Here is a 13,805-nt window from a genome sequence, read left to right as displayed (position 1 = left end):
ATTTTTCTAGTCACCCAAGTTTACAATCTCAGTCATCCTTGACTTGCTTTTTCTCTCACCTTCCCTATCCCCCCCCCAATATCTTATTAGTTACCAGTGTCAGTTCTGCCTTTACAACATTTCTCCTATCTGCTTGCTCTACTTACAGAGCCACCGCTCTAGGTCAAGTACTTATTATCTCTTGACAGAACTGTTGTAGCAGTCTCTTAATTTTGTTCAAATCCTACCTCTGACACTCCCTGTGTGACCTTGGGCAAGCCACTTTATCTCCTTGGGCTTCATCTTTAAAATGAGGGCATTGGACTAGATGGCTTAAAACTTTCCAGTTTTACATTTATGACCCTTTCACTTCTATTCTACCTCCCTCCAGGCTTTCTTCTCCAATCCATTCTCCACTGCCAAAGTGATATTATTAAAGCATAGGTCTGACAGTCTCACTGCCCTCCCCAAGAAGCTGCGATGGCTCCCTGTCTCCTCTGTGATCAAATACAAATTCCTCTCTTTGGCATTTAAAACCTTGTACAAACCCAGATCTAGCTTATTTTACCAGACTTCTTACTTATTATTTGCTTTCATATACTCTGTGTGCCAGCCCAAATGCCTTATTTCTTATCCCTCGTAGATAATATTCCATCTTTCATTTTCAGGCTTGTGCATAAGCTATCACCCATGTTTGGAATGTACTCTCTCTTCATGTCTGAGTCTTGGAACCCCTAACTCAGCTCAAGTGCCTTGTCCTACATAAGGCCTTTCCTGATCATCCTAGTTGTTATTGCTATTTGTTATTATATATGTGTGTGTGTATATATATATACATATATATGTGTGTGTGTGTGTGTGTGTGTGTGTGTGTGTGTGTGTATATATATGTATATATTTTTTTTTAATTTTTATTTTTTTACATACATAAGACAGTGTTGCAAAATAGAGAGCTAGTCTTGAAGTCAGGAAGACCTAGATTCAATTCCTGCCTTTGAATCATTGACTTATTACTCTGGGCAAGTTACTTAATCTCTTGGTCCTCTAGGCCATTGAGGTCAAACTTTGAAATGACAACCACTCAACTATACATAAAGGTCACATATTGACTTGAGAAACCACACGTTTGCATATTTCTTGTTTTAGTAATTTATTTTATGAAATATTTCCTAATTACATTTTAGTCTGGTTTGGACCATATTTGGGAGGGTTGTGGGTTGTGTGTTTGACACCTCTGCTCTAGGCAATTCTTCTAGTCCAAAAGTGAAAGAAGGTGTCGACTTGCACTGGTAGAGGGGATTTTCTTTCTTCCTTTCTTTCTTTCCTTCCTTCTTTCTTTCTTTTTCCTTCTTTAAGTTTTATTTTTATTTTCAGTTCCAAATTCTTTCCCTTCTTCTCCCTCTTCTTCCATCCACTGAGAAGGCAAGAAATAAGATGCCCATTATATATGAAGTCATGCTAAATGTATTTCTACATTAGCCATGTTCCTAAACAAACAAATAAATAAATAGAAAAATGCTTGCATCTTTAGAGAGAACTTTCTTGCCTGGGAGTTCTTAATACCAATGAAATCACAAATATAACCCCTATCCTTTATTCCTATGGTTTTTTTTTTAATTTTAATTAATTTATTTAACTTTTAACATTCATTTTCACAAAATTTTGGGTTCCACATTTTCTCCCCATTTGTCTCCTCCCCCCCACCCCAAAACACCAAGCATTCTGATTGCCCTTATCACCAATTTGCTGTCTCTTCTATCATCCCTCCCTTCCCTTGTCCCTATCTTCTCTTTTGTCCTGTAGGGCCAGATAACTTTCTATAACCCATTACCTGTATTTCTTATTTCCTAGTGGCAAGAACAGTACTCAACAGTTGTTCCTAAAAACTTTGAGTTCCAACTTCTCTTCATCCCTCCCTCCCCACCCATTCCCTTTGGGAAGGCAAGCAATTCAACATAGGCCATATCTGTGTAGTTTTTGCAAATGACTTCCATAATAGTTGTGTTGTGTAAGATTAACTATATTTCCCTCCATCCTATCCTGCCCCGCATTGCTTCTATTTTGATCCTGTCCCTCCCCAAGAGTGTTGACTTCAAATTGCTCCCTCCTCCCATTGCCCTCCTTTCCATCATCCCGTCTACCCTGCTTATCCCCTTCTCCCCCACTTTCCTGTATTGTAAGATAGGTTTTCAAACCAAAATGAATGTGCATTTTATTCCTTCATTTAGTCGAATGTGATGAGGGTAGACTTCATGTTTTTTTTTCACCTGCCCTCTTTTTACCTCCACTAAAAAGTCTTTTGCTTGCCTCTTTTATGAGAGATAATTTGCCCCATTCCAGTTCTCCCTTTCTCCTCCCAATATATTTCTCTCTCACCACTTAATTTCATTTTTTTTAAAGATATGATCCCATCCTGTTTAATTCACTCTGTGCTGTGTGTGTGTGTGTGTGTGTGTGTGTGTGTGTGTGTGTGTGTGTGTAATCCCACCCACTACCCAGATACTGAAAAGTTTCACGAGTTACAAATATTGTCTTTCCATGTAGAAATGTAAACAGTTCAACTTTGGTAAGTCCCTTATGACTTCTCTTTGCTGTTTACCTTTTCATGCTTCTCTTCATTCTTGTGTTTGAAAGTTGAATTTTCTTTTCAGCTCTGGTCTTTTCATCAAGAATACTTGAAAGTCCTCTCTTTCATTGAAAGACCATTTTTTCCCCTGAAGTATTATACTCAGTTTTGCTGGGTAGGTGATTCTTGCTTTTAGTCCTAGTTCCTTTGACTTCTGGAAGATCATATTCCACTCCCTTCGATCCCTTAATGTAAAAGCTGCTAGATCTTGTATTTCCACAATACTTAAATTGTTTCTTTCTAGCTGCTTGCAATATTTTCTCCTTGACCAGGGAACTCTGGAATTTGGCCACAATGTTCCCAGGAGTTTCTCTTTTTGGATCTCTTTCAGGCGGTGATCGGTGGATTCCTTGAATACTTATTTTGCCTTCTGGTTCTAGAATCTCAGGGCAGTTTTCCTTGATAATTTCATGAAAGATGATGTCTAGGCTCTTTTTTTGATCATGGCTGTCAGGTAGTCCCATAATTTTTAAATTGTCTCTCCTGGATCTATTTTCCAGGTCAGTTGTTTTTCCAATGAGATATTTCACGTTATCTTCCATTTTTTTCATTCTTTTGGTTCTGTTTTGTGATTTCTTGGTTTCTCATAAAGTCATTAGCCTCCATCTGTTCCATTCTAATTTTGAAAGAACTATTTTCTTCAGTGAGCTTTTGAACCTCCTTTTCCATTTGGCTAAATCTGCTTTTTAAAGCATCCTTCTCCTCATTGGCTTTTTGAACCTCTTTTGCCAATTGAGTTAGCCTGTTTTTAAAGATGTTATTTTCTTCAGCATTTTTTTGGGTCTCCTTTAGCAAGGTGTTGACCTGCTTTTCAGGCTTTTCTTGCATCTCATTTCTCTTCCCAGTTTTTCTTCCACCTCTCTAACTTGATTTTCGGAATCCTTTTTGAGCTCTTCCATGGCCTGAGCCCATTGAATATTTATTTTGGATGTTTGGGATACAGAAGCCTTGACTTTTATGTCTCCCTGATGGTAAGCATTGTTCTTCCTCATCAGAAAGGATGGGAGGAGATATCTGTTCACCAAGAAAGTAACCTTCTGTGGTCTTATTTCTTTTTCCCCCTATTCTGGGCATTTTCCCAGCGGTTACTTGACTTCTGAGTGTCCTCTCCACACCCAGCTCACCTCCAGATCCGCCCAGCCAGTGCTTGGGGTCTGAGATTCAAATGCTGCTTCCCAGCCTCCTGGCTTTGGGTGGGGGTGGGACTGCTATTCAGTGTGAGATTAAGTTCAGGTGCTCAGGTGGGGGCAGGGCCACCACACAGGGCTCACTTCCCTCAGGGGGTTTATGCTGAGACCTTCAACAATGAATCGGGGCTCCTGCCACTTTGGGAGCCCTTGTCTGCTGCTGCCTGCGCTGCTGCCTCCTGAGGGGGCCTGAGTTATGGGGACACCCCACTCCCCAAAAAGACTCTCTCACTGACCTTTGGCACCTGTGGGTGGAGGGAGCTGTGCAGCCGCTGGAGATTCTGTCCCTGAAGCCTGCTCAGACCTGCTCCTCTCGGTGCTGTGGCCAAGGCAGGGCTGGACTCTGCTCCGTCCAGGGCACGACGGACCTTTCGTGTCCGTTTTTCAGGTCTCTGGAACAGAAATCTCCTCTTCTGTGTTGTTTTGTGGCTTCTGCTGCTCCAGAATTTGTTGGGAGTTCTTCTTTACAGGTATTTCATGGGCTGTGGGTTTGGAGCTACTCCACCATCTTGGCTCCTCCCCCCTATTCCTATATTTTTTATCTACTTAGATGTATACCTGTTATTTTCCTTTACAAAATGTAAACTTCTTAAATAGTTGGGGACTTTCCATTTTTGTCTTTGTATCCTCAGCATCTTGTAAGATATGTGGCATATAGTAGGCAGTTGCCTGTTGAATTGTTCTTTATATTCATGGAAACCTGACTTCTCCTAGAAGATACTTAACAACTTCATCAGTAGTAGCTGTATCTCCTCTCTTGCCCCTCTTCTCACTGGACCAGAATAAGGAATAGGCATGCCTTTTGCTTTTTACTTCCACTGTGAGACCCTCCTTCTGCCACCATTACTCAGCACTATCTCCTCAGGTAGAACCTATCCATACATTGTGAGCTGCTTTTTTATTTCACTGCCGTACCTCAGAACTCTTTAAATGTCACCCCCTTGTTTGTCTTCCTTTGTTTCAGTCTCTGAAGAAGTGCCCCTTTGTCTTTGCCAAAAACAGTTCTACTTACATACTTGCACTCATCTCCTTTTGAGAGCTTGTCCCTTTGATCATCTCTTCTCTCTCTTTAATTTTCATTCTCTTATTGTCCACTGTCCACTTCCCTGACATCAACCTGTCCCTCACTCTTGAAAACCTTTACTTTACCTGCTATCCTCTCAAACTGTCATCCTCTATCATGCCTTCTCACAGCCAAACTCCTGGAAGAGAGCAGTCTATACTTATTTCTATTTCCTCATTTCCTACTCTTCAGCCTTTTATGATCTATTTTTCAAACCCTATCACTCAACTGCTCTTTCCAAGGTTACTAATAATCTATTGCTAAATTCAGTGACTCTCAGTTTTCATCTTTATCCCTCTTTACGGTGTTTGGTCTGTCTATCACTTCAGCCTTCTCCTTGGATTTTCATGACATTACTCTTTCTTGGTTCTCCTCCTCCCTGATTGAGTATTCCTTTTCAGTCTTCTTTATTGGATTATCATACGTGCCATATCTCCTGTGTATAGTTTTACCACAAAGTTCTATTCTAAGTTTTCTTCTGTTATCTGTCTTGAATTCTTTACTCTTAGTGAGGCCATGGGTTTGATTGTCTTTATTATAGATGATTCTCAAGTCTGTATTTCCAGTCCTTTTCCTCTTAAAGTCCTTAACTTCAAGGATAAAGTACAACCTCCTACACAAAGTCTTTCCAGAATCACTATTTTTTTGTATTCTGTGTGCCCCCCCAAAAAAATTACTTTGTATTTGTTTTATATATACATATATATGTATACAGGTACATGATAATTCTTTCCAATAAAATATAGGTTCCTTCAGGGTAGAGACTGTCATTTTTGTTACTGTAGCCTCTGAAACTAGCATATGGTAGGTACTTAATAACTGAATAGAAATTGAAGTGCTAGGATTAGAAGGGATCTTTGACACCATCTGGTTCAACTTTGTTTTACAGATGAAGAAAGTTGAGACACAGAATAGTTAAATGACTTATCTAAGGTCATACAGAAAGAGTTTAGGTCATCTTTGCCCAAGCTCTTTCCATTATATCATTATGCTTTGAGTTGGATTTTCTATTAAAGTGAAAGTGACTCATTAGAAAACTTGTTTCTTGAAGTTTTCATGATAATCTAATGATCCTTTACATGACTTTTTATTTACCCTCAAAACTATTGAAGTAAACAGAATAGGCTATTTTAATTTTAGCTGATATATATTTTCATCTTGCATTTACTGTATTTTTCTTTCTTTTTAGATGAATTATGTGTTGAAGCTCTTTGTAGGATGGAGCAAGCTAACTGCTCCTTTCAGGTATTTGACAAACATCCAGGGATCTATTTGTTCTTAGTACATCCCAATGAAATGGTGAGTTATGAATGTGTTATAGCTGTAAAGTGATATTTATTGCATATTTAGACATTGTTTTTGTCATTGCTAAAGCCTTCCATTAATAATATTACCTATACAGTTTAAATCAAGTTGATATTTTTATGATGTGACATTGTTGTATAAAGAAATTTTGAGTCACAATTTGTAGCTTATTCTATGAGAACTGTTTGATTTTAGTTTTGAAAATACATTTTACAATTCAAAACATTTTTTAAAAAAATTCTTAAATTTTAGACTGAAAGTTTATGGGTATTTATACAAAGGTATAAAAATAGAAACAGAAAATATTCATTCTTATTACATTTACCATTTTAAAATGAAATTCATAATAAGCTTCTTTCTGATCTTATTATTTTAGCCAACGGCTTTAATTTAGAGTTAAGCTTTGATTTAATTAAAAATACTAGTCTCATCATAGTTCTCGGTCTTTTTAATATGTGCTTTTTCTTTCTTTCATATAGGTTCGACGATGGGCTATTCTGACAGCCAGAAACTTGGGGAAGGTAGACAGAGATGATTACTATGATTTACAGGAAGTACTGACTTGCTTGTTTAGAGTTATTGAACTGGGGCTTTTAGAAAGTCCAGATATTTATACTTCTTCAGAATTCGAGAAGGGTAAACTTGTCCTTCTACCATCTCACATGTATGACGTAAGCAACTACAAAAACTACTGGTTAGGTGAGTTTTATTCTTACTGTGTTGAATTTTCTCAGTTGATTTAAGGTGTCCTGCATGGGAATTCTTCTCCATTTGTAATGTGATTATAAGATTATTATCTAGTATTTCCCAGGTGCTACCTAGTTCTTATTGTGTCATTGAAATAACTTTAGAAAGCCCTAAATTTCAAGAGTATTTAAGAGGAGTTCTGTGAACCCCTAAAGTTCTTTCCAAAACTCAAGCTTATTTATAAATACCATTACAAAAAGGTTTAAATCTTTGTAACTAAAATATTGTAAATACTAACCAATGGACGATGTATCAAAATTCTGTTACCACAGAAGTATTTTAATAATATTTGGTCTTTAAGACCTGTTTTCTTCTGTGAGTTTTCCTAGTGGAAAAACAAAGGAAAAATACTTTTTAAAATTGTACATCTGAAATAAATTCATTCTACATATGACATTTATCACATCTGAGATGATTGTCTACTCAGCAATAATTTCTCTCTTTTGAGAGAATAATCAAATGTCCTAAATTTTCAAGTGCCTTTAGAGTATTTGAGAAGGGTCAGGTGGAAATGCCTTTGTTTTAGACTGCCAAAAATAGTTTTTTGATTGAGCTTTGTCTAAAGAACTCAAAGCAGCCATGCATTATTCATTTAGTCCCTGCTGAATAGTTCCTTTGGCCAACTATATCTCAGGATGCTTTTTAATATGTTGTTAATTTTAATATTTCAGAGAAACAGTAAATTATATTTCATGAATCTGTATGTTGCTGTTCATCTTTAAGGATCTAATGATTTCAGGGAAATATGAAATTGTCTTTCAGGAATCTGTATGTTGCTAACTATTCTTGAGGAGCAAGCTATGGATTCTTTGTTGCTGGGTTCAGACAAGCAAAATGATTTTATGCAGTCAATACTTCATACCATGGAAAAGCAATCAAACGGTAAGAAACTACTTGGGCAGAATACTTGACACATTGTGATGCAGAAACACTTAAATGGTTAATGTCACTGCTAGAATTTGCATTACTGTGAACAAACCGAGTTTTATTTTCTCCTTTTACTGCTCAGTGTCAAGCCAAGATTTGGTGATGGTGATCTGGGTAACTTTTGGAAAGATATTAAGACAATGTCTGACTAGCATGGGAAGGGGGGATCAACACTATAAGGAAGGGGAGAAACACTTTTATCTTAATTTTTTGTAGTTCTGTACTTGACAAAGCATCATTAGACATGAGCAATTCTCTGCAAATCAAAACAAAAAATACACATGAAAGCATAAATTTATACATGGTATAGCTGTCCTAGTTGTCTGTGTCTTTTTCTGAGCCTCCTATTTTTTTCTGTACATCTTTTACAATGCTAAAATAACCCTCTTTTCTTCTTTTTGGTATCTATATTACTAGTATTAAAGCAAAACAAAAAGACAAAATCAATCTACTTTGTAACAAAAACATAGTCAAGTAAACATACTTAATCCCTGTCCAGAAATGTATATGTCTTTAAAAAGCCTTTGTCTCCCAAAAGAGAAAAACACTTTTATAAAAAACATAATTGTATATCACTATAATTATATGTTGTTTATAGGGACTTTGATAGACCTTCCTTGAATATAAAAAATATGTCTTCTGTTTCTTTAGAAGTAATTAATACGTTTTAAGTTTCTTGTTGCTAAGCCTTTAATTTTGTATACATTTAACAATGACACTTGGGATAAAAAAATTTATAGTTATCAGTAGCAGTTTTTCTCAAATCTTCCCCTTATTGAGCTATTGTTAATTTATATTTCAGAGGATAATGTAGATCCTTTCTGGCCAGCATTACACTGCTTCATGGTGATTCTGGATCGCCTTGGCTCAAAAGTCTGGGGTCAACTTATTGATCCCATTGAAGCCTTCCAGACCATTATTAACAATGTGAGCTACAACAAAGAAATTCAAAATATACGAAATAGTTCTACAAGGTTAGTTCCATTAACTTCTGTTCAATTTGTGGCATATAGAAGGTGTTTAATAAATACTTGTGATTGATTTAAAAATCTCTTTGTGCTAGTACATAATCCCTTTATTCTTGGAGTATGTTTCTGTATTCAAAGTACTTTCATTTATTTCTTAATATTTTAAGGACGAAGTTAGAACCTGAGTCAGATTTGGAGGAAATGGTGACTTGCAGCCAGATTGTGTACAGTTATAATCCTGAAAAGACCAAAAAGGTATAAAAAACTTATTTTTGTTTGAAAAAATTAATGAAATTGTATTAACTTTTTATTCTAAGGAAGTTAGGATTACAGTTGAATAATGTTTTGCATAATAATTTGGCTTACTGCTTTTCTGACTTTACTAACAGACATGTCTTTTAAAACTTTTTTTTTCAATGAACAAAATCTATTTTCTCTCCCATCTTCCTCCTTTCCCTTGAAAAAAAAGAAAAACAAAACCCTCATAACAAATATGCATAGTCCAGGAAAACAAATCCCACACTGGCCATGTCCAAAAATACCTATGTCTCATTCTGTACTCTGAGTCCATCACCTCCATCAGACGGTGGGTAGCATTCTTCATCTGGAATTTTTGGTGGTTATTGTGTTGATCAGACTTCTTAAGGTTTTCAGAATTGTTTGTTTTTATAATGTTGTTACAAATGTATAAATTATTTTCCCATTTCTGCTTACTTTATTTTCAATCAGTTCATACAAGTCTTCCCAATTTTCTTTGAAAACTTCCACCATTTCTTACTGTACAGTGGTATTCCATTATGCTCCCCTTAATTTCCAATTTTTTGCCACTACAAAAAGCTGTTATAAATATTTTTATTCACATGTGGGTCCTTTCTGTTTTTAATTTCTTTGGAATATTCTCTTAGTAGTGGTATCACTGGGTCAAAGAGTGTGCACAGTTTTATTGACTTTTTGGACATAGTTCCAAATTGCTTCCAAAAATGGCTGAACGACCTCATAGCTCTACTGACGATGCATTGATTTGCCTGTTTTATCTCAACCCCTCCACTATTTGTCATTATCCTTTTTTTATCAGCTTTGCCAATCTGATGCATATGAGGTTGAACCTTTGAACTGCTTTAACATTGCATTTCTCTAGTTATTAGTGATTTGGAACATTTTTTACATGGTTGTTAATAGCTTGGATTTCTACCTTTGGAAACTTCCTACTCATATCCTTTGACCATTTATCACTAGGGAATGGCTCTTATTCTTAGAAATTTAAATCAATTCCTTGTGTATCTTGGAAATGAGACCTTTATCAGAAAAACTTGCTACAGACATTCTGTATCTGCTTCACTTTTAATTTTAGCCATTTGGGGTGTGTGCGTGTGTGTGTGCGTGTGTGTGTGTGTGTGTGTGTGTGTTCGCGTGCACACGCCAACCTTTCAAATTTTATATGATTACAAAAAAGTGCATTTTGTATTCTGTGATCTTCTCTACTTCATGTGTGGTAATAAATCGTGGTAATGAGACATTCCCCTGTCCATAGATCTGAAAGTTGGTTTCTTCCTTTGCTTCCTGGTTTGTAATTTACTCTTTTTATCTTGATACATAATGTAAAATATTGGCCTAAATCTAGTTTCTAACAAATTGCTTTCCACTTTTCTTAGCAGTTTTTGTCATACAGCGAATTTTTGCAAAAATCCAGGTGTGTTTGTGTTGTCTTAATTTGTTTCTGAATGTTGTGAATCTGATCTGTTCCAGTAATTAGAACCTCTCTTTCTTAACTGGTACGAGATGATTTTGATGATTACTGCTTTGTCATATAATTTGAAAAATGGTATTTTATCAATTATTGTTTCATTATTTCATTATTTTTCATTACTGTTTTGAGATTATTGACTTTTTGTTCCTCAGATGAATTTAATAACTTTTTCTAGCTCTACAAAATAATCTTTTGATAGTTTGCTATGACACAAAATGAGTACACTAATTTAGGTAGAACTGTTTTATTATATTAGTTCACCTTGCTCATGAATAATTAAAATTTCTCCAGTTATTTAGATCTATCTTGATTTGTGTAAAAAATGTTCTATAGTTGTATAGTTCCTATATGTGTCTTGGCAGGTATAGTCCCAAGTAGTTTATATTTTTTGGAGTTATTTCAAGTAGAATTTCTTATTCTCTCTCTTTCTGATGTATTTTTTTTTTGTTATCAGAAATATTCATGATTTATAAGGGATTTTTTTATTATCCTACAAGTATGATAAAAAATGTTGCTGTGGTTCAGGAGTTCTTAATCTTTTTTATGTCTTAAACTCCTTTGGCAATCTGGTGGAGCTAATGGACTCACCTCAGAATGATGCTTTAAAATGCACAAAATAATATACATTACAGTTACAGCAAAACAAATAAATTGAAATTCTATCCACAGACCTCAGGTTAAGAGAGCCTTTGCCAGAGCATCTTTGTTAATAATTTATTTAAAATTTTTTGTGTTAGTATTTACTGGGAGTGTTGGTGTATCATTTTCTTCGTTTTGATTCTCCCTGGTTTAGATATCAAGATAATAATTTATATTATAGAAGAAATTTGGTAGGACTCATTCTCCGTTTCTTTAAAATTGTTTATGTAATATTTGAATTAATTGTTCTTAGAATGATGACATTTGTTTATAAATCTTTCTGTAGTTTCCTCCTTTAGTAGCCTATTTATGGCTAGCTTGATAGTTCCCCCCACCTCAAGATTGTTACTTAAATTCTCTATTTCTTAGTCTGTTTATCTGAGTATCTTGTGTTTTTACATATATTCATCTATCTCATTTAAGTTGTTGATTTTATTAGTATAGAAATGGGACAAATTGTTTCTAATAATTTTCTTCACTTTTTAATTGTAGATGCTGGCAATTTGGTTTTCTTTTAAAAAATCAAATTAGCTAATGTATTTTCTTTATTTTTATTTAAAGTCAACTTATAGTTTTGTTAATTCATTGGGGCTTTTTGTTTTTGTTTTGAATTTTGTTGTTCTCTGATACTCAGAATTTATCTTAGTTTTTAATTGAGGTTTTATAATTTATTAATTTTCTATTTTTTTGCATGCCCAGTTCACTGATTTGTTTGTTCTCTTTTTTGTTGATTAAAGTATTTAGAGATAAAACTTTCCCTTAAGAGGCTGCTTATGTTGTATCCCCCAAATTTTGTTATGTTGTCTCATTATTGTCATGATCTTCAAAGAAATTATCTATTGTTTCTGTGGTTTTTTCTTTGATTATTTCTTTATGATTATGTTATTTAGTCTCCAGTTAATTTTTAATCCTTCAGTGTTTTTACTAACTGTAAATGAGGGGCAGCTAGGTTGTGCAGTGGATAAAGCACCAGTGCAGGACTCAGCAGGACCTGAGTTCAAATCTCACCTCAGACACTTGACACTCACTAGCTGTGTGACTTTGGACAAGTCCCTTAACCCTAATTGCCTCATCCTGGGTCATCTCCAGTCATCCTGATGAATATCTGGTCACTGGATTCAGAAGGTTCTGGAGGAGAAGTGAGGCTGGTGACCTGAACAGCTCTCCCTCACTCAAAGTCAAGTGCAAGTCTTGTCATTATTTCTCTGATGGTCTTCTTTGGCAACAAAGGACGAACATACAACTATAAATGAATATATATATATATATATATATATATATATATATATATATATATATATATATATATATAAAATAAAAATGTGCTTAGTATTTCTACTTCTGTGCATTTATTTATGAGGTTTTATGCCCTCATATATAGTTGACCTTTGTAAAGGTGCTGTGTATCACTGAGAAACATAGATATGCTTTTTATTTCCATTCATTAATCACCAGAGGCTTATTAAATCTAACTTCTAAAATTCTCTTCAGATCCTTAACTTTTTCCTTTTTTATTTTTTGGTCTGATTTTTTTTCTAGGTTTGAAGTGGATAAATTTAGGTCTCCAGTTATCATAATTCTACTGACAGTTTCTCCCTGTAATTGTTTAGCATTTACTTTAGTACTAAATACTAAAATGCTATGCCATTTGGTACATATATAATGAAGTATTGATATTTTTTGAATACTTTTCAACTGTCACCCAGACTGGAACTGGCCTCTAACCTGTGGGTGGCTGGAGCTGAACAGAGCAAGCTAGAGACAGGAGAGTCAGGACACAAACAGAAGTTTAATTTCCAAGTGAGGAAACAGTTTCAGGTGGAAATCCTCCTGAAGAGCAGGGCTTAACATGCTGGAGCAAAAGGCAGTGCTTTATATATGTAATTGGGCTGGAATATAACATAATTATTCTTAGGTGTTCCCATGACAGGCTCATGCATGAATGATGTAGGCATTCCTGGATCCTATGGGAATAGTCTCCAAATTGATTGTCTCACAAACACAAATAGAACCAGATTTAGCATGATAGGAACAAGAGTGCAATACCTGGTTTGATTCAGTTAATTTAGCTGTTACAAGAAACAGGGATTGTGAGCCTATCAAAATGTGTGATGGATGGCTCTAAGGTCTCTGGGAAATAGGGAGCAGTGAACACACCTGATGCTGGTCAAAGCAATACAGTTTGCCAAAGGGTAAGATTATCAACAAAGGATTGTTGTTATGCCAAGCTCAAGGGAGCATAGCCTACTTGCTAGGCCTTAGCTTGGGAAATAGGGTATCTCCAAATATATTGACACAACTTAATGTAGTTTCCCTATTCTTCTCTCTAAATTAAACCATTTTTGTTGTTACCTTGACTGAGATTATGGTTGCTACCCTTTCTTTTTGAGTTCGGCTAAAGAATGATAGATTTTACTCCAGGCTTTTATTTTAACTGAATTTTTATGTTTAAAATACCTGGAACACTCTCCATCTTCATCTCCATTTCCTGGCTTCCCTGGCTTCCTTCAGTCCCAGCTAAAATTCTACCTTCTATAAGAAACCTTTATGGCTTTCCTTTAATGCTAATGCTTCCCCAGTGTATCCTATATATTTATCTTATTTATATTCTACTGTT

General features: G+C 35.4%; 1 protein-coding gene across 4 annotated transcripts in view; it reads left to right on the top strand.

The window, feature by feature from the left end:
• Positions 1-13,805, top strand: part of SETX (senataxin) — a 90,811-nt gene that overhangs the window by 40,865 nt on the left and 36,141 nt on the right. For all 4 annotated transcript variants that reach the window (XM_072632780.1, XM_072632781.1, XM_072632778.1 and 1 more), the window contains exons 4-8: positions 6,045-6,154; positions 6,640-6,859; positions 7,670-7,789; positions 8,637-8,808; positions 8,970-9,057. In XM_072632780.1, coding sequence (XP_072488881.1) covers positions 6,045-6,154; positions 6,640-6,859; positions 7,670-7,789; positions 8,637-8,808; positions 8,970-9,057 — 710 coding nt within the window. The remainder of the gene's footprint in view (positions 1-6,044; positions 6,155-6,639; positions 6,860-7,669; positions 7,790-8,636; positions 8,809-8,969; positions 9,058-13,805) is intronic.

This window comes from Notamacropus eugenii, chromosome 1, assembly GCF_028372415.1.
Source record: "Notamacropus eugenii isolate mMacEug1 chromosome 1, mMacEug1.pri_v2, whole genome shotgun sequence".
Taxonomy (NCBI): Eukaryota; Metazoa; Chordata; class Mammalia; order Diprotodontia; family Macropodidae; genus Notamacropus; species Notamacropus eugenii.
Note: the sequence above shows the minus strand (reverse complement) of the source record. Positions and strands in the feature narration are given on the sequence as shown.